A 19240-nucleotide genomic window follows, 5' to 3' on the forward strand; every position below is an offset into this window, starting at 1 on the left:
CCTAGCTGTGTGGCCTTGGGCAAGTCATTTAACCCCATTGCCTTGCAAAAAGCCTAAAAACAAAAAAAAAGTGATTTGAGTGTCAAATTATTGATTTTTTCATTCTTTTTTGTGCTTGTTTTAGACCATTTTATCTCCTCAAGCTATAGTGTAATTTCACTAAGAGCCAGAATTACATATCCTATCATTTATCTTATATTCTTCCTTAAATCTCCTCTTCTGAGAATAATCCACCCCATCATGTTGGCCAGCTAACCTATATTGACAAAACCAAAGGACAAAGATATCAGTCCTATATAGCCAATCCCAGTTGTCCCACTTCATCTTCAAACAAAATTCAGCATTGGCCTGGGGTGAAGGGTCAGGACAGGAATAGTTTGAAGATTAACTATTTGGCTCTGAGATTTGTGTGTCTTTCTGTGGTATAGGAGGCACAGTCCAGCTTGGACATAATATTCAAGGGAGATTTAGCATCTATCCAACAGTATACCATTCTGGATACAAACCCAAGTGTTCACTGGAGTGCTATGAAATATTGAGATTTAAGAGTTCATCAACACAGGATGTCCAGAGCCAATATGTTGGTTTTCAACAACCTCAAAGGTTTGAATTCCCTGTTTTTTGGCAAGCAGGTGAGAGAAAATCCCAGGCAACACCAGATGATACCAGAAAGAGCATGCACCGGGGGTTCCTGTATTCTAAGAAATAGGAATAAATCCTGTAAGTCAATACATGGTTGTTCTTGAATGAAGTATAGTGAGTATACATGAGAATCCTCTCAACAATGTGCTGGCAAATGGCATCCTTCTATCCACTTAATGACCTCAAGTGAAGGGGAATTTACTTCTTTCTGAGGCAACCTATTCCACTTTGGAACAATTTTAATGGTTTAAAAGCAGATTTTTTTTCCTTCTGTTGTGCCAAAATTTGCTTCCCTGTAGCTTTTAACATTTATTCTTTGTTCTAAGCTCTGGGATCCATCAGGACAAGTGTAATATCTCTTCTAAATGACAAACCTTCAAATATTCATGGATGGCAGTCATATTCCTTTTAAGTCCCTTTCCCTGAGTTTTGGCTAATTCTTATATTGCTAATCTTCAGTCCACCTGCCATCTTTGTTACGCTCCTTAGAACATGTTTGACCATTTCCTTCCTAAGATGTGATTCCTAGAAATACTCCAGTTGTGTCCAACCAGGGCATTTATAACCTCTCTCATGTGGGATACAATGCTTCTATTAATGTGTAGGATTAGATTTTTCCAAGAATATTTCCTCTGCCGTAGAACTATAATATTTATACCATTAAGGATACAAAGTTGTTATAAGGATTATATGAAACCATAAGGTGAAATTACATTATGACTCTAGGCCTTCCGTGAATATGCCCTGATCCATCTTTCTAGGGTTATTCTTCTTTCAATTCTTCTATAGGAATCTTCTGCTCTATCTAACCTAGGCTATTCCTTGTTTCCCCAAGCACATCTTTTATTTTCTTGACTCACTCCTTATGATCATATCATTTCATCTGCAAGACTAAGATGCATCAACTTTTTGGATTATTTTGTGACCCTAAGCTTCTGTTCTTTTCTCCTTAGTAGCTACCATCTCGACTATGGCAGGGTTTTACTTCCATCCTGATGATGCTATCACACTACCTAACTGAAATCATGTTGAGGAAATGTAACTTTGATTTGTACTTGGAAAGATGGAGATAAATGGCTGCTTTAGGCATGGTTTATGGGTTCTGCCATATGCCATATAAAATGGGCATATTATCTATTCAATGAATACAATGCATGGGTTGCTAGAGATGAAAAGAAAATATAGTGCCTTGATCAATAGAATATGGACTGTAAACTCAAGAGGCTTATAATCAATTGGGGTGGGGGATAGGTAAAAACATGCCCACAAATAACTTTGATTTGAGGATGATGAACCCAAGTAAAATATAATGAAATGTTTGAGACAAGAAATAATGCTTTCCCTGTGGGGTATAGTAAGGAGGTTCGGGAATAATTTCATGGAGGAGAAAGTCCCTAAGTTGTATCTTAAAATGAGGAATAGTTTTCCATTGATAGAAATGGTTTATGATAGAGGACAAAGGAATGCAATGAAGATTTGTATGATGGCATAAGCAAAATGATGGACGCAAGAACGTACAGGAGTCCAGCTCCATTTGGCTGGATGGTAGAATATATATATAAAGAGGAATTATATGAAATGAGTCTTGGGAAAATAGATTAGATCCAAATTGGAAAACCTTAAAAGGAGTTTATTCCATGTTTGGTAGACAATGGGAATCTCACAGAAAGCTTGTAATTTGAACATCTTAATAACAATGTAAATGGGACTCAGGTCTTAAATTAGCAAGTTTATCACCTTGTTGATGTTTGTGAATGATGCACAAGGGAGGTACTGCACAACAGGGAGTCACTTTGTTGGGGGATTTTTCTATATGTTTCATGGGTCACCATGGCCAAAAAGCCCATCATCTAATGTCAGCCTTTTAGTAATGAGTCCCTCCTCCCCTAATTGAACAGGTCCCTTGACAGTTTTTCAGGTTAAGATATATCCAAACTTGTATTTCACTGGCATAGCTTTGAGTCACCCAGACATCCCCATGACAGTCATTAGAGGATTTCTGTGCATAAATAAATTGAATTGGTGCAAATTAATATTTCTCATCGACTTGATGGACACATCTTCCAGTAAAATCTATGCCATTTATTGCTATATTAATTATAACATCTTATCTAGTTCCTCACCTAATCCAGAAGTTAATATCAGAGCTAAGTATACCCCTAACTTCCTCTCTTTCACAATCTCTAACTTCTTTCTTCTTATCAATGACTTAATAAACTAGCTTCCCCTGAGGTCTTATGAGTCTTCCTTTCTAACTTCCCTCCTTGGCCAATTTTTTCCACTGCCTTTGTTCATGCTGACCTTTTCATATCCCTTGCCTTTCCCTAAAGCCCTAAGACTAAAGAAAGGGACAATAGAGAAAGATGAAGGAAGGAATGGAAACCATTTTGGCAATAAGACCAGAAGTCATCTTGGGGAAGAAATAAGTATCATGAGCTCCTGCAACTTTGTGTAGGCATCATTCCAATTTTCTTTCACAATTTACATGATTTTATGCAAATTGCCTTAGTGAAAATGTTTTGTTGGTCTGGCTGAAAAGACTTTTTGGTCTAGATTATTAAAAAAGATATCTATTGCAAGACCATTTCAGTTCCTTGTTCAAAGTAAGAATAAGGATAAGGATAAGTCCTTGAAAGTTTATTAAGGGCTTGCTCTGCATGTGCTATTAGCTCCATTTTACACATAAGGAAAATTGAGACTCAGAGAGACTAAATAATTTGATCTAAGTCATAATTTTAAGTTAAATCTGGAATGTGAACCCAGGTCCTTTCCTGATGGCAAATTCAGTATTCTATCCACTTTTACAGTACTGCTAATAATTGAAGCTAAAATTTGAGGAAATTCTTTAATTAATTAGCTTTAAAGGTCAGTTTACCCAACAATTAGCTCTGTTTTCCATTTTGTTTTGAGAATGGAGACATAGTCCAACCAAGCTAATCTTTTTAAATGTAGGGATATTAAGAGGTAACAGTTGTAGTGGATGGAGCCCAAGAAGTCATCTGTTCAAATCCTGATTTAGATATTTCCTATTTGTATAACCCTGGATAAGCAGGTAGCACAGTGTATAGATTTCTGGATCTAGAGTCAGGAAGACTCATCTTCATGAGTTCAAATCTGGTCTTTGACACTTATTAGCTGTGTGACCCTGGGCAAGACACTTAATCCTGTTTGCCTCAGTTTTCTCATCTGTAAAATGAGCTGGAGAAGGAAATGGCAAAGCACTTCAGTATCTTTGCCAAGAAAACTCCAGATGGGGTCACAAAGAGTAGGTCATGTCTGAATGACAACAATAAGTAACCCTAGGCAAATCAATTAACTTCTCTGTGCCTCAGTTTCTTTAGTTATAAAATGAGATTGAACTCAATGGCTTCCAAAATCCCTTCCAGCTCTATGATCTTTTAGTTTTTGATATTATTAGAAATATACTTTTAGGCTGCACATTGAAAATGGCCCAGAGAAAATTGTAAAGGAGGGAAAAGTTTGGTTTTTTTGGTTTTCTGTGCCTGCTTTCTCAATGTCTTATATCTTCTAAGCTCCAAAACCCAAGTCTCATCCCTTACCCTTCACTACCTGAATCCCTTTTTAGTACCACCACTTTCTGTTTCTCCAGTTGAGCATACTTTCTCTTTAGAGTGTTTAGCAGATGACAGGAAGAGAACTCCATCAGGTCTGCTAATTTCAAGTCTTGTCTCTTGGTATCAAATCCTATTGCCTTCCTAACCATTGGTTTATAATTGAATGATCTGGAATTCTGTAGGAGTTTTCCCTTCACCTCCTAGTAGAAGTATTACCTTAGGAGCATTTTTAGTAAAAGAATGTGAATTGTTGCTATAGTCAAAAGATTCATACCCAGCTACCAACTTGGTGATGATCTTCTCTGAACTTAGCTAGGATGGTTCCCAGAGGAAGCAGTCAATGACTGGCCTTGTCCTGGAAACTTTTCCAACCTGGTAGGACCTGTCAGAGCTTAATCATTGCTAGCAAATCCTTCAAGGACCTAGTGTTAACTCCATACCATTCATTTATTGGAAAAGTTAAAGAGTACAATTTTAGAATAAACATATTTGAATTGATTTTATTCTGCTAAAGAGCTTCTTTGCCAGAGACAATGAGACATTTCCTGAAAGTTCCACAAGCTGGGGGGTGGAACCAAGATAGCAGTGTAAAGGCAGCATTTCCCAGGAACTCCTTCCCCCCACCCCCAAGCTCCAAAAGCCTACAGATTATGACTCTAGCCAAAATTTAGAGGGGCAGAACTCACAGAAAGACTGAGTGATACATTTTCCTGGTCCAAGATAACTTAGAAGTTCCACGGGAAAGGTGTGTATTTCACCAGGAATGGGAGTTGGAAAAAGCCCCAGTTACAGTACATCTTGGGAACAGCTTGAAGGGGTGGAGAGAGAATTCTGCTACACCAGAATGAGTATAGAGTGAGGGAGCATAAGCTGCAGAATCTGCAGCTAGAATCTGGAGAAAGCAGCCTGCCCCCCCAGAGCACAGTCCAGAGACAGTAAGGGGGTCAGGGAAGACTGCAGAAATTTCTCTGCTTTTCCTCAGGGTAGGATTCTGCTGTTTGCTCACATTCAGATCCAGGTTGCAGTTTGGGCTTCCATATTAAGATAGCCAAGCAGGACTCTTCCTTATAGCCAGGGCAGAGGAAAGTGCCGTGGTCATCTACATATCAAAGCACAAGCAAGAGAGCATGAGACCTTGGAGGAATAAAGGTCCCAGTGGGGTGGGAAAAACCCAAAGCCTTGGAAGTGCTGTGAATTAGTCTTGGACTGAGGAAATGAGTAAACAACAGAAAAAGAAACTGACCATAGAGAATTACTTTAGTCCCATGGAATATCAAAACATTTACTTAGATGATGAAAAAATCGAAGCTTCCATATCCAAAACCTCCAAGATAAATAGAAAATAGGTTCAGACTATGGATGAGCTCAAAAAAGACTTTGAAAAGCAATTAAGGGAGGTGGAGGAAAAATTGGGAGGAGAAATGAGTGCAATACACAAAAATCAAGAAAACCAAATCAACAGCTTGGTGGAAGAAATTTTTTAAAATACTGAAGAAAATATGTTAAAAAACCAGTTTAGGCCTAATAAAAAAAAACAAAAGGCAAATGAGAAGAAAGCCTTAAAAAGCAGAATTGACCAGCTGGAAAAGTAGATTAAAAAGCTCTCTGAAGAAAATAATTCCTTCAAATGAAGAATGAAACTAAAGGAAGCTGATGACTTTGCAAGAAATCAAGAAGAAATAAAACTCTTCCCCAAAAAAGCCAAAAATTAGAAGAAAATGTGAAATATCTCATTGGAAAAACAACCAACCTTGAAAACAGAGCCAGAAGAAATAATTTAAAAATTACTGGGCTATCTGAAAGCCACGATCAGGAAAAGAACCTAGACTTCATTTTTCAAGAAATAATACAGCAAAATTGCCCTGAGATCCTAGAAGCAGAGAGTAAAATAGAAATTGAGGGAATTCATGGGTCACCTCCTGAAAGAGATCCCCCCCCAAAAACTTCCAGGAATATTATAGCCAAATTCCAAAACTCCCAAATCAAAGAGAAAATTCTAAAAGCTGCCTGAAACAAACAATTCAACTACTAAGGCTCTGTAGTTAGAATTACACAGGATCTGGCAGCATCTACATTAAGAGCTTGTAGGGATTGGACTATGATATTCCAGAAGGCAAAAGATCTTGGTTTACAACCGAGAATCATCTACCCAGCAAAGCTGACCATCCTTTTTCAGGGAAAAAGATGGATTTTCAATGAAACAGGGGACTTTTAAACTTTCCTACTGAAACAACCAGAGCTGAACAGAAAATTTGATCTCCAAGTACAGGACTCTGGTGAACATAGAGGGGGTAGAAGAGAAGGATTAACTATGAGGAACTTAATGATATTAAACTGTTTGTATTCCTGCATGCGAAGAAGATATTGATAACTCATATGAACTTTTTTCATTTATAAGAGCTGTTAGAAGGAGCATGTGTGTGTATATATATATATGCATATATATATATATGTATATATATATATATACATATATATATATATATATATATATATAGAGAGAGAGAGAGAGAGAGAGAGAGAACACAGGAAGGAGTGGAATATACTGGTATAATATAGTAAAAAGATGGAGTCAATGGGTTTTAAAGGAATGTACTGGGAGGAAGGGAAATGAGATGAAAAAGAAGCTAAGAAATTTCACATAAGAATCAAGAGAAAGCCTTTTCAATGGAGTGGAAAGAGGGAAGGCAAGGGGGAATGAATGAAGCTTCATTCTTATCAGAAATGGCTCAGAGAGGAAATAACATACACACTTAAGAAAAATGAGAAGAAATGGATAGGATAAGGGGGAATGGGGGGAGAGAAGGGGGGAATAGGTGATAGAAGAAAGGGAAGATTGAGGGAGAGGGTACTCAGATACAACACACTTTTGGACAGGGCCAGGATGAAAGGAGAGAGAGAGAATAGAATAAATGAGAGTGGGGAGGAATAGAGTGGAGGTACAGCTAGTAATAGCAACTGTGGTAAAAATATTGAAGCAACTTCTCTGGTGGACTTAGGATAAAGAAAGAAACTCACCCCAGAGACAGAGTCATTGGAATCTGAACACAGACTGAAGTACCTCTCTCTCTCTCTCTCTCTCTCTCTCTCTCTCTCTCTCTCTCTCTCTCTATTCTTGAGGTTTCTCATCTTCTGGGGGGGTATGTTTACTTTTACAACAAAATTATTGTGATAATACTAATAATAAATTAAAGTTTATCAAAATAAAGTAAGATTAGATTAATAAAAACAAAATAAACAAAAAAAGTTCCATAAGCTTAAGTCTTAACCTCTTATTTTCTATACAATAAGAGTCTTCCCTAGTATCACTAACCTATGCTCACTACCTTTAATTGACTTCACAAAAGAATGACAAGGATACTTTTCGGTTCTTTGCCAATAAGCAATAGTGGTAGCCATGTACTTCGTCATCTTGGATCTGATATGATTCAGGGATATCAGGCACCAGGAAAGTCCACTCATTATGATCTGTGAAATTAACAGCAAAATAAACCAAAATTATGCCTGAGATTTTAACAATGGATGACAAGTAAAAAGTTTAGCAAATAGATAAAATAATTTTTAAGTGAAAACCACAGGGAGAAGGCAATAAGTTCTCATTTTAAGTTAAAATGTCTTTCTAGTCTTGTTTCATTTATTCATCCATACACCACTTATTAAGGACTTACCAGTGTGCTAAGGATCGATGATATAGAGAAAGTAAACTGGGGAGTTTATCTTCTATTAGAAGGAAACAACATGTACACAGAAAAAGAAATACAAACTTTACACATACATTGCTTAATCACTGGTTGCCTCAGTTTTCTCACTGTAAAATGGGAACAAAAATAGCATCCACCTTGCATGGTTGCATTTGAAACTCAGATGAAAAACTATTTGTAAAGCACTAAGCAGATTGTCTGGTAGATAATAGGTATTTAATAAATGCTCAGTCTCATTTCTTTCTCCCATATATGTATGAACATATAAATATGTATATGAATATTTACATGCACAAAGCTTGTGCAAAGTAATTTGGGGGAGGGGAGGTTGTTAGCAACTAGGGGATCAGACCTTATAGCTGAGTTTTGTAAAAAAAAAAAAGATTCTGATACAGAGGCAAGGCTAGAGTGCATTTCAGGGATGGGGTGTGTATGTATGGAGTGGGTGGTGGGGGCAGGTTTATCAGCTTCTGCAAAGTCTTTGAGACAAGAGATAGAAAGTCAGAAATGAAGAACAGCAAGTAAACTCATTTTGACGAAATTGTAGAATGTGTGAAGCAGACTGGAGTCACTGCATGAAAGCTTTGAAAAAGTCAAACAAAGGAATTTGTATTTTTTAACCTTAGAGGAAAAAGGCCACCTCAGAAGCTTCAGAACTGTGCTTTAGGGATACCTATTTCTCATTTGGTATCCTTCCCCTCCAAATACTTCTCTAGGCAAGACCAGTTAGTCCCTTCCCTCTTCCTCTTCTCCATAGATGACCCTCATCTCTCACTTCCATGGCTTTGCAAAGGTATCCCAAGGTTTCCCCAGGTTTCCTACTTCTAAGCTCCCAACTTTCCTTCAAACTCTATCTCAGGCACCATCTTCTAAGAGAGGCATCATCTCTTGATACCCCCAACACTTTTCTTTTTGAGGTTGTTTTCATATAACTTCATTTTTACCTTGTATTTGCTTCTCTCATTATATGTAGTATCTTAGTAGAAAATATAGGCTCTTGGAGAACAAGGACTTGGCAATTATTTTTTTTTTGTATTCCTTAGCACACAGTATATAATGGGTACTATTTCTCTTAATTTTATTGAACTAATGAAGTTATATAAAACCCCTGAAAGTTGGGAAAACATGTTTATATATAATATATATATTTATGTATGTATGTATATATATATATATATGTACATATGTATCTATCTATCCATCCATCCATCCATCCTTTCATCCATCATCTATTCATCCAAGCATCTATTATCTATCCATCTATCTATTATCTACCTACCTATCTTTCTTCCAGTCAGCCAGTCATCTACCTATTCAACTATCTCTCAATCTGTCTATGTATCCATCATCCATCTATGTCTATCCTTCACCTATCTATCTATCTATCTATCTATCTATCTATCTATCTATCTATCTATCTACCTATCTATTTATTTATCTATGTAATATTATACTTGAGCTTCACAGTCATTGTGAGAGGCAGGTATTGCTAGGCTATCCCCATTTTTAAATGGAGAAACAGACCTAAAGAAATTAAGAAATTTGCCCCCTATCCCACAGCTAGTAGGCGCCAGAAGCAGGATTTGAACTGAAATCTTGACTCTATGTTATTATTTAGTTATTTAGTCATGTCCAATTTTTCATGACAGAGATCCTGGAGTGGTTTGCCATTTCCTTCTCCAGATGAGGAAACTGAGGCAAATGGTGTTAACTAACTTACCAGGGTCCACATTTAATCTTTGAGGTCAAATTTGAAGTTATGAAGATGTGTAAGGGGCACTCAGGGAGCAGAGAGTGGGTGGTGCTGTTCAATGTTTAACCACTGGATCTCTAAAACAACTATGTAAACTTGACCCACTTTTAAGTTTAATCTGCACTCTATTATTTTCTAAATCTACAAATCAACATAACAAAAAACCAAGCCCTGATTTGTAGTGTTTGCTATTTTGCAAGGTATAAATGGTCACAATGAAAATCTAACAAATATTTCTCAAGGCAAGTTTACTGTCCAATTTCTGTTTTTATTTTACAGAATCAAAATTCAAATAGCAACTTGGTTTGCCCAATATTCTAATGCTTCAGGCAGGGTTGGGGGGGGGGGTTGGCAGAATTGCTTCATCAACATAGTCTACTTTTTTCTGAATTATAGTACATCCACTTTGGACAAGTCCCATATCTGTACCAGGAGGCACTCAGCAATCTCCTATCAATATCCAGTGGAGAGACAGTGTCTATGATCCTCACTTGAAACCCTTGAAAATCAACTATGACCCATCATGTTGTCTTCATGTATGGAACACAGGATACTTGTTCCAAGTTGAATTTGATGACTCTACCAATGGATCAGGTAATTAGCAACTTGCATCTAATTAATGACCTTAATCAACAGTACCCAGTTTTCCTTCCAGGTCTACTCCTCTTTGTTTCTTTATGTTCTTCCTGATTTGTAGATGGCAGGAGATTGGGAAGAAACTCTGAGATTGAAGTGCTATACTTGGAGATGCTAAGAGGTCTGAAGAGCATCTTCTAATAAAGAGGAGCCTTGGCTTTGGTCTAAGTTGTCATGTATCTTGGGCAGTAATCTTCAAACTTTTCTGATCAAACACCATCTGATCAGTAAAAACATTTTGAGCATTTTGGGTATATTTTGGGTATATATAAATACATATACAGAGAAGCTAGGTGGTACGGTGGATGATGTTAGACTTGGAATCAGAAAAACACAACTTCAGAAGTTCAAATCTGACCTCAAAAATTTATTAATTATGTGACCTATCAATTAACCCATTTGACTGTTTACTCATCTGGAGAAGGAAATAGCAAACTACACCAGGATTTTTGTCATGAAAAGTTGGACATTAGTAAATTAACTTAGTAACAAATATATTTACTTATTTATTAATATCTGTGACCATATTACTAATTAGGTATATCATAAGATTTACACAAAAATAGGTATTTTAGAAGGATGGGATAAAGAATAATTGACCTTAGTATCTCTAAAGTTTATTGAGGGGAATGACTTTGTCAGACATATATTTAAGAAAAATCTATTTGGCACTGGATTGGAGTGAGAAAGACTTCAGGGAGGTAGACTAAGTAGGAAACTACTGCTGTTGTCTTTCCAGATGGATAGAGATGAGGACCTGTACTATGGTGGTTAACTGTGAATATAGAGAAGGAGACAGTTTTGAGTTGTTAAGGAAATGGAAACGATAAGACTTGACACCTGATTGAATAGGTAGGATGACTGAAAGTCAAGAATGGTAGATGATGCAGAGATAGTGAACCTGTGATTGGAAATATTCTGGTGCCCTCAAGAGTGGGAAGAAAGGAGGGATTGTGGAGAAAGGTAATATAATCAGATTTGTGATGAAAATCATAACCCATTCTTGACTGCTCATCCTTTGTCATTCACACTGTCCCACCATATCAAAAAATGACCTTGGGCAAGTCACTTAATCTCATTGCCTCACAAAAACAAAACAATTAAGCTATAATTGTCCTGAGGAGAAACCCAAGTTTAGATAAGGGAGGTTAGTAGTTTATAGAGTGGAAAAAGGAAGCAGAGTAGGAGAGTATAGAGTGATATGTTTAATAAGGATTGTTTTTGGAGATGAGTTCATCATTGGCTATTAAAGGGAAGGATGAAATGGGATCTAGCCCAGTGGGCTAGTAAATTTTTAACAACCCATTGAGATACATTTTTTAAGTTTAATTTCCTTATTAATGTTTTCTTCATTACATTCTTAAGTCTAGAAATTACATTCTTAAGTCTAGAAATCAACAAAACAAAACAAATCAAGCTCTAATCTGTATCAATTTCTAAGGTATAAATACTAAATTAAAATCCACAGAAATTTTGACAACTGACTCTATGGGTTCATCACACCCTTGGATGTAATGCATTTTCTTGTCTTCCAATTAGTTGATCACATACCTCTTGGGTTTAGACCACAATCCTTTTGGAATCAGCCATTCCCTTAGCTTTAGAGATCACTGATCTAGAGGATTCCTAGCTTTGGGTCCAATCCCAGGAGTTAGTTAGTCATTCAAGCTGAATTCAAGCTGAAGAATAAAAGTCAGAAGAATCACTGGAGAGGTAGTTCTATGTATGGAATATGATGCTATAGGTAAGTTTGAGAATATCATTGTCATATGTCATGGATTCAAAGTGAAAAGATACTTCACAGGTCATAGTTCTCATTTATTTATTTTTAATTTTTATTTTTTGCAAGGTCACACAGTCAGGCAATTATTAAGTGTCTGAGACTAGATTTGAATTCAGGTCCTTCTGACTCTGGGGTTGGTGCTCTACCCACTGCACCACCTAGTTACCTCTTTAAAAAAAAAGAAAAACACTGAATAACTAAGGCAATATGGGCATCTATTTTCACATATAGTCTCCCACCTCTTCAATGAAGGGAAGTATATTTACTAATCTCTTCAAAGAGACAAGATTGTTCATTGCAATTACATAGATATCAAACTTGTTTTTATCATTCTTTTTATTTGCATCAAGGTTTCAATTTTCTTTTATAGACAAAGCAAATACCAGTGAGTGACATTTCTAAGGTTTAACAGTTCTGAGTTCCCTCCCTTATTTAATAATCTCTTCTTCATCTTACAGAATTTTCCATTCCTCTCATGCTCTTATATTCCAATTTAAATTCTATTTATCTATGTAGAGATTTAATCTTGTGCTTAACACTGTGTCTGGCACATAGAAAGCACTTAATAAATGTTTGTTGATTGATTGAGTGATCCTTTTTACTAGATTGTAAATCCTTTGGGGCAGGGTCTATACAATAGAATTTGGGGGTAGAGTGTGGCAGCACTGCTTTAGTCCTCCTTCTGGACACAGTTCCTCTCAATGCAGTCCAAGACCATCTTAATTATTTTGACTGCCATACCCCATAAAAAGATTGACTCATATTAAGCTTAGAGCCCACTAAAACCCCAGATCTTTTCCAGATGAATTTCTTTGTATCCTACCTTGAACCTGTGAAGTTGATTTTTTTTAATCCAAGCAGAAAATTTTACATTTCTATTTAAATGTATCTTCTTAGACTAACTTGTCAAGATCTCTTTAAACCGAAAGGACAACTACCACAAACCAAAATTGAATGTTGTTAAGACCTCTTTTGGTCATACTTGGTCATATCATGGTAATAATCAGAGCTGGTATTTTAAAAGCACTTTCTGGTTTATAAAGCACTTGATATACATGATCTCATCTGTAGGCAGAATTCAAGCCTAGGTTTTTCCTGTCTCCAAGTCCAATGCTATTTCCACTAGATAATAGCCATTCCACCTACCTTTGTGTCATTTGCAAATATGCTAAGCGTATTATTTGTGCCTTTATCCAGTTGGTTGATACATTAACCAGCCCAGGACAAAATATATTCCTGGAGCAACCAACCAGTGTTTTCCTTCCAAATTGACCTTCAGCCATTAATGATTATAGTATGAATCAAGCCATTCAATTACTTCTTTTAAAAAATATTCTCTTTTTAAATTGATCTTCTGTTTTCCTTTTTTATTTAATCACCAAAAATTTCCACAGTATCCTTCCCTCTTCCCTTCTCAGAGAGTCATCTCATATAACAAAAAAATATTTTTAAAGATATAAAAGAAGAGGAAAAAATAAGTCAAACTGACCAATCCTTTACAAAAGTAATATATCATACATGTGGGTCTTAATAAAGTAGGTTGGGGGCATCTTTTCACATCTCTTATTTGTAATCATACTTTGCAATTTTACAATACTCATTTTTTTATTTTGGGGGAAAGAGGGGATTGTCCTTTCCACTCAAATTATTGTAGTCAATGTGTATGTTGTTTTTCCTTGCTTAATTTACTCCACATATAGATCTACCCTATTTCATTTATTCATCATAGTTGTCATTTCTTATATTTTTCCCCAAACATTTACCAATTGATAGGTATCTATTTTGTTTTTGATTCTTTACTATCGAAACAAGTGCTGCTATAAATATTTTGATGCATAGAGTGACTCTTATCAAGTGGTTCCCTTGGAGTATAAGCTTAGTAGTGGATTAGGGTTTGAACATTTTAGATACTTTACGTAATTCCAAGTTACTTTTCAAAATGGTTGTACTGATATCCAACCTCCTCAGCAATAGCCTAACTGTACTATTGCCTCATCCACATCTCTCCATTTTGTTCACAAGAATAAGAAAAGTTTTATCAAATATTTGCTAAAATCCAGGCAAATGCTGTTGCTTGCTTTGCCAACCATAGGTTAGGAAACTATGAACTGGGTGGGGTTTAAAAAAGTTTTATTGATGCTTTCTAAAATATAGTTACTTTCTGAATATATCTTCTTATTTTTGCCATTGAATCCTTCTTGAAATATGGGGGGGGGGGACAGTTAAGCAAAACTAGTCAACATAGTGACTATATTTGACATCTTATGCAATGCTACTTGTCTAGGTTGTTGTGCAGTCATGTCCAATTCTGCATGGTCCCATTTGTGGTTTTCTTGGTAAAAATTCTGAAGTAATTTGCTGTTTCCTTCACCAGCTCATTTGACAGATGTGGAAACTAAGGGAAACAGGATGAAGTGACTTGCCCAGGGTCACATCTAATAAGTGTCTGAGGTCAGATTTGAACCCATGAAGATAAGTCTTCCTCTCTCCAGGCCTGGCACTCTATCCACAATGGTGCCTCCTAGTTGTCCTAAAACTTGTCTATAAACTGCCCTAATGAGGGGGGGGGAAGTGTTTTTATCATCTAATCTCTGAGTCAAGGGAGGCCGCTATAATTAATCATGGTTCAATTGCTTTTGATATTTTCATTTATATTAGTAAAGGTATTTGATTTTCTGTTTCTAACTCTTCAATAGCTTTTCTTTTAATAATGCTTCTTGGAATTTTGCTAGGGATCAAATTAAAGCTCTCCAAGTTGGAACTTCAAGACAAAACTCTCTTTTTCATCTTTCTGGCATCTTGTGACACTTTTCATCTTTTCCATTATATTTCAAAGATGACTGACCATGATTAAACAATCTTACACAATGATTCTTTCAGTGACCTGAGATATAGTTAAGTCAGACATACAAGTATTTATTAACTACTTTCTATGAGCCAGGCACTATGCTAAGGGTTTGAGAAACACACAGAAAGAGAGACAATCTTTGCCCTTATGTTCTAATGGAAGAGACAATAACAAATGGAAACTAGAAAAGGATGCTACAGTCCTTGGAAGCTTTGAGCTTATCAAGGTCAATTAGACTCTCTTTTATAATCTTAGGAATGCTTACTGTTATTTTTGTTCAATTCTTTCTAGTTCAAAGATGGTATACTTTGGCAGAAAGATAAAACTAAAGAAATAACTAATTTTTTTTGTTACGAGAGAGAGTTTTAGGAGGGGAGAGATTTTTCAAAGAGACAATCTTATAAAACTTATTCCTCAAGGGGACTGAGTTTGGAAAGAGAAGAAAGTGTACCCCTAGCAGGGAAGATGGCCTTGGCTGAGACAGGGAAGGACTGGAGAGCATGAGGACAGAGAAGAGGATCAGGAAGAGTAAGGCAGGGCAGCTGGTGGCACAGTGGATAGAGTGCCCTGGAGTCAGGAGGACTTGAGTTCAAATTTGGCCTTAGATACACTCAATAATTGCCTAGTTGTGTGACCTTGGTCGAGTCACTTAACCTCATTGCCTTAAATAAATTTCAAAAAAGGAAGAATAAGGCATAAGGAAAAATGGAATGATCACAAAAAAGGAGTAGCTAGGTGGCACAGTGGGTAGAACACTGGCCCTGGAGTCAGGAGGACTCAAGTTCAAACCCAGCCTCAGACACATATTTTCCTAGCTGTGTGACCTTAGGCAAGTCACTCAACCCCATTTATTGCCTTACAAAAATAGAGAAAGAAATAATCACAAAAAATTCTATTTTTTGTAAATTTATTTATTTTTCCAACTATATGCAAAAGTAATTTTCAACATTCTTTTTAAAAATGATTTTGAGTTTCACATTTTTTCTCTCCCTCCCTTCCCTCCTCTTTCCTTTGACAGTGAGTAATCTGATATAGATTATGCATGTTTATCTATGTGAAACATATTTCCTTAATAGTCATGTTGTAAAGGAAGAATCAGAACAAAAGGGGAAAAATCCATGAGAAGAGAGTAAAAGCATAAACCATAGAACAAATTTTTTAAATGGAAAATAATATGCTTTGTTCTGCATTCAGACTCTATAGTTCATTCTCTGGTTGTGGATGGTATTTTCCATCACAAATCCTAAATAGAGGAATTTCAATGCTCTCTCCAGCTTAGAAATAGAGTTTTGAGGGTGACCATAAAGTCCACGGTATGAGCACCTGTGTGCAGTTGATTTGTAAGGAATAGATCGTAGGAGTGGACTCGATTCAGGAACTGAAAAAAATTAGAGTATTTGAGGGAACATCAGCAGACATATTGGAATCCTCAAGAATAGAAGCAGAGGGGCGGCAAGGTGGGGCAGTGGATAGAGCACCAGTCCTGGAGTCAGGAGTAACTGAGTTCAAATCCAACCTCAGACACTTAATAATTACCTAGCTGTGAGGCTTTGGGCAAGCCACTTAAGCCCATTGCCTTGTAAAAAAAAAAAAACTAAACTAAAAAAAAGAATGGAAGCAGAAAGTATAATAAGGAGATTGAGCAAGCCATGGAACAATTGGGAAAGTGAGCAAAATCCCTAGAAGGTGGGAGGATAATGGCCATGGGAATGTATATTGACTAGTAAATTTGGAGAAAGTCTACCTTCAAAAAGAGGTTCCTAAGTGACAGCACCAGAGTGTAGAAGTAGCAATAAGGAGCAAAGAGAATATAAAAGCAAGACAATGCCTTTTGATTGGCATCAGCTGATCGTAGCCAGCAACTCGGTGGATAGAGCACTGAACTCAGCATCAGAAGAGACTTCTGTTCAAATTCAGTCTCAGATACTTTCTAGATGAGTAACCCTGGGCAAGTCAGCCTCAGTTTCCTTAGTACTTAATACAGTGTCTGGTACATAGTATGTGTTTGACAAATAAATGCTTGTTTCTTCAATTATATCACTTCTTGAATATTATTGTCAGGCAGCTAGGTGGCACAATGAATACAGTGAAACCTGGAGAATGGAAGACCTGAGTTCAAATTCAACCTTGGACACTTACTAGCTGAGCAACATTGTGCAAGTCACTTTACCCTGTTTGCCTCAACTTCCTCATCAGTCAAAAGAAGTGGAGAAAGAAATGGCAAACCACTCCCATATCTTTGCTAAGAAAATTTCAAATGAGATCTTGGAGTTGGAAACAACTGAACAAAAATATAATTATTATAAGTCACAGTACTAGGACTTAAGCCTGGACTTTTCTGGCTTCCTCTCCACTGAGTCATATAGAAGGCTTAATAAATGTTTGTTGAATGAATGAGCAACTTTCTCTTTCTATATTTTAGAAATTTACCTAGGGAAATCCCTAACCAACAGCTTGGCAGACCTATTATTTCTACTTGTGGCTTTTGATCAGTGTTGATTGTGAACTCCCTCTGAGTATCTCCATTGACATCATACCCCATTAGAGATTTAGGTCAATGTGTCTTTTCCTCTGTAGTTCCTGGCTTGCATAAACAGTTATTTTTGGGGTGGTGACCATTATCCCTTTTTCAAATCAAAAGAAAGGCGAGATGAGGGGCAATACATCCATGTGCTTCTCATTTACTTTTTTAAGACCCTTCATGTGCCAAGAGAAGTAGACCTGTCCAAGGTAATTAGCCAAATGTATTCATCTAGGTCTCCTTCCACTGCTGCTTCTGCCATTATGATTTGAATGTCTCTGGTTGAGTCATTATGCTCAGGTCCTGGCAGAACATTTGGACTCACACCGCCTCCATTAATAGTTGAAGTCCCCTAAGAATTTCATTCCCCTAAACATCAGGGAACAACTATGTTCCAAGAGCCATGTGCTGAATTCTAGTAAGTGGGGTCCTCTGTGCTCTGCAGAAGTTTGAGGTCCCTAATCAAGAAAACCAAACCAAACCAAACAAAAATCTACTTTGGTCCAAGAACCCAAAGTTCCAAATAGAGCCCGGGGAGTGATGGGTAAGATTGGGGTTTGATTCCAAATGCTAGTATTCTGTTTCTTCAGGGAGGGAAACATTGGCCCACGTGTCCTAAAGAGATCCAAGGTCATGGGTTCGAAATCCACATGAGCCAGTTTGCTCTGCTCTGTTGCAAATATCCAGACTATACTCTTGATCCTTGACAGAGTAATTAGCTATGGACTTCCTGGTCATGAAGGAGTTTTGGCCCTGCAGTATGCATGGTTCACCACAAATCTACCTCCCTTTGGGAAAGGCAGCTTGGAGAAGGGTAATTTGTTCTAAATTTGAAGTCAAAAGACCCAGGTTTCCTTTATCAGCTTTGTGGATTTGTCCAAGTCACTTAACTTTGACAGTTCTAGACCATTGATTCTAATAGCCATTCAAAGCTTTTTAATCATACTGATAATGGGCAAATGATATCTTCTTCAAATCCCAAGGACAATGTGGTTATCTATGATGTGTATTTATTGAATACATATTTTGTTTTAGAATTCACGTCAGCTTGTTTTCCTCAGAGAACTAAGAAGGAAATTCTCCAATGTCAGTTCAAATGGAGATAGAGATCTCATATGTACCAGAGCACTGGCATTTTGGCAATGCTGTTGAAAGGGTCAAATGAGATCATGTTTGCAAGGTGCTTTGGGAACATTCAATCGCTATATAAATGTCATTTATTATTATCACTATTATTACTCAAATATTCAAGTGGCTTTATGATCTCATCAATGTGGATTTTTCTTTCAATAATCCCCTCTACTTCAATAACTTCTACTCCAACCTTTCATTATGCACAGGACTCTGACCCAAGATCTCAATCCATCCATGTCTGCCCATGTCCTCCCACAACCAGGATCCACAGGCAGTTCAGCCAACAGTTCAGAAGGAGCCTTTCTCATTCTCTCTTGACAGTTAAGGACGCCAGTGAAGGACTCAGGCTCCATGCCTGTTAACGCTCACTCTTGCCATGGGAACAGACCATTTTCTTTTGTAATCATATGCTTCCTAGTTGACAACTATGATAGGAGCAATATCTCAATCCCATGCAAGTTTTTTGGCCAATTTGCCTTAAATGGTATTGAAATCATCTTCAGGTCTTTCCTGGCTCTTGGGACTAAATGGGAAGGTTGTTGAGGCAGTTAGATGGTCCAGTGGAAAGGGTGCTTGGGTCTGAGGTCAGGATGATCTAGTTCAAATCCTACTTTAGTTATTTAGTAGATATGTAACCTTTAAGTCAT

At 37.0% G+C, this 19240-nt stretch overlaps 1 protein-coding gene across 2 annotated transcripts in view; it reads left to right on the forward strand.

Moving 5' to 3' along the window:
* The first annotated feature begins 485 nt into the window (after positions 1-485).
* Positions 486-19240, forward strand: part of CA5A (carbonic anhydrase 5A) — a 62886-nt gene continuing 44131 nt past the window's right edge. For both annotated transcript variants that reach the window (XM_074201538.1, XM_074201543.1), the window contains exons 1-2: positions 486-720; positions 10068-10265. In XM_074201538.1, coding sequence (XP_074057639.1) covers positions 564-720; positions 10068-10265 — 355 coding nt within the window. In that variant the 5' untranslated portion in view covers positions 486-563. The remainder of the gene's footprint in view (positions 721-10067; positions 10266-19240) is intronic.

The sequence above is a fragment of the Macrotis lagotis genome, chromosome 1, assembly GCF_037893015.1.
Source record: "Macrotis lagotis isolate mMagLag1 chromosome 1, bilby.v1.9.chrom.fasta, whole genome shotgun sequence".
Taxonomy (NCBI): Eukaryota; Metazoa; Chordata; class Mammalia; order Peramelemorphia; family Peramelidae; genus Macrotis; species Macrotis lagotis.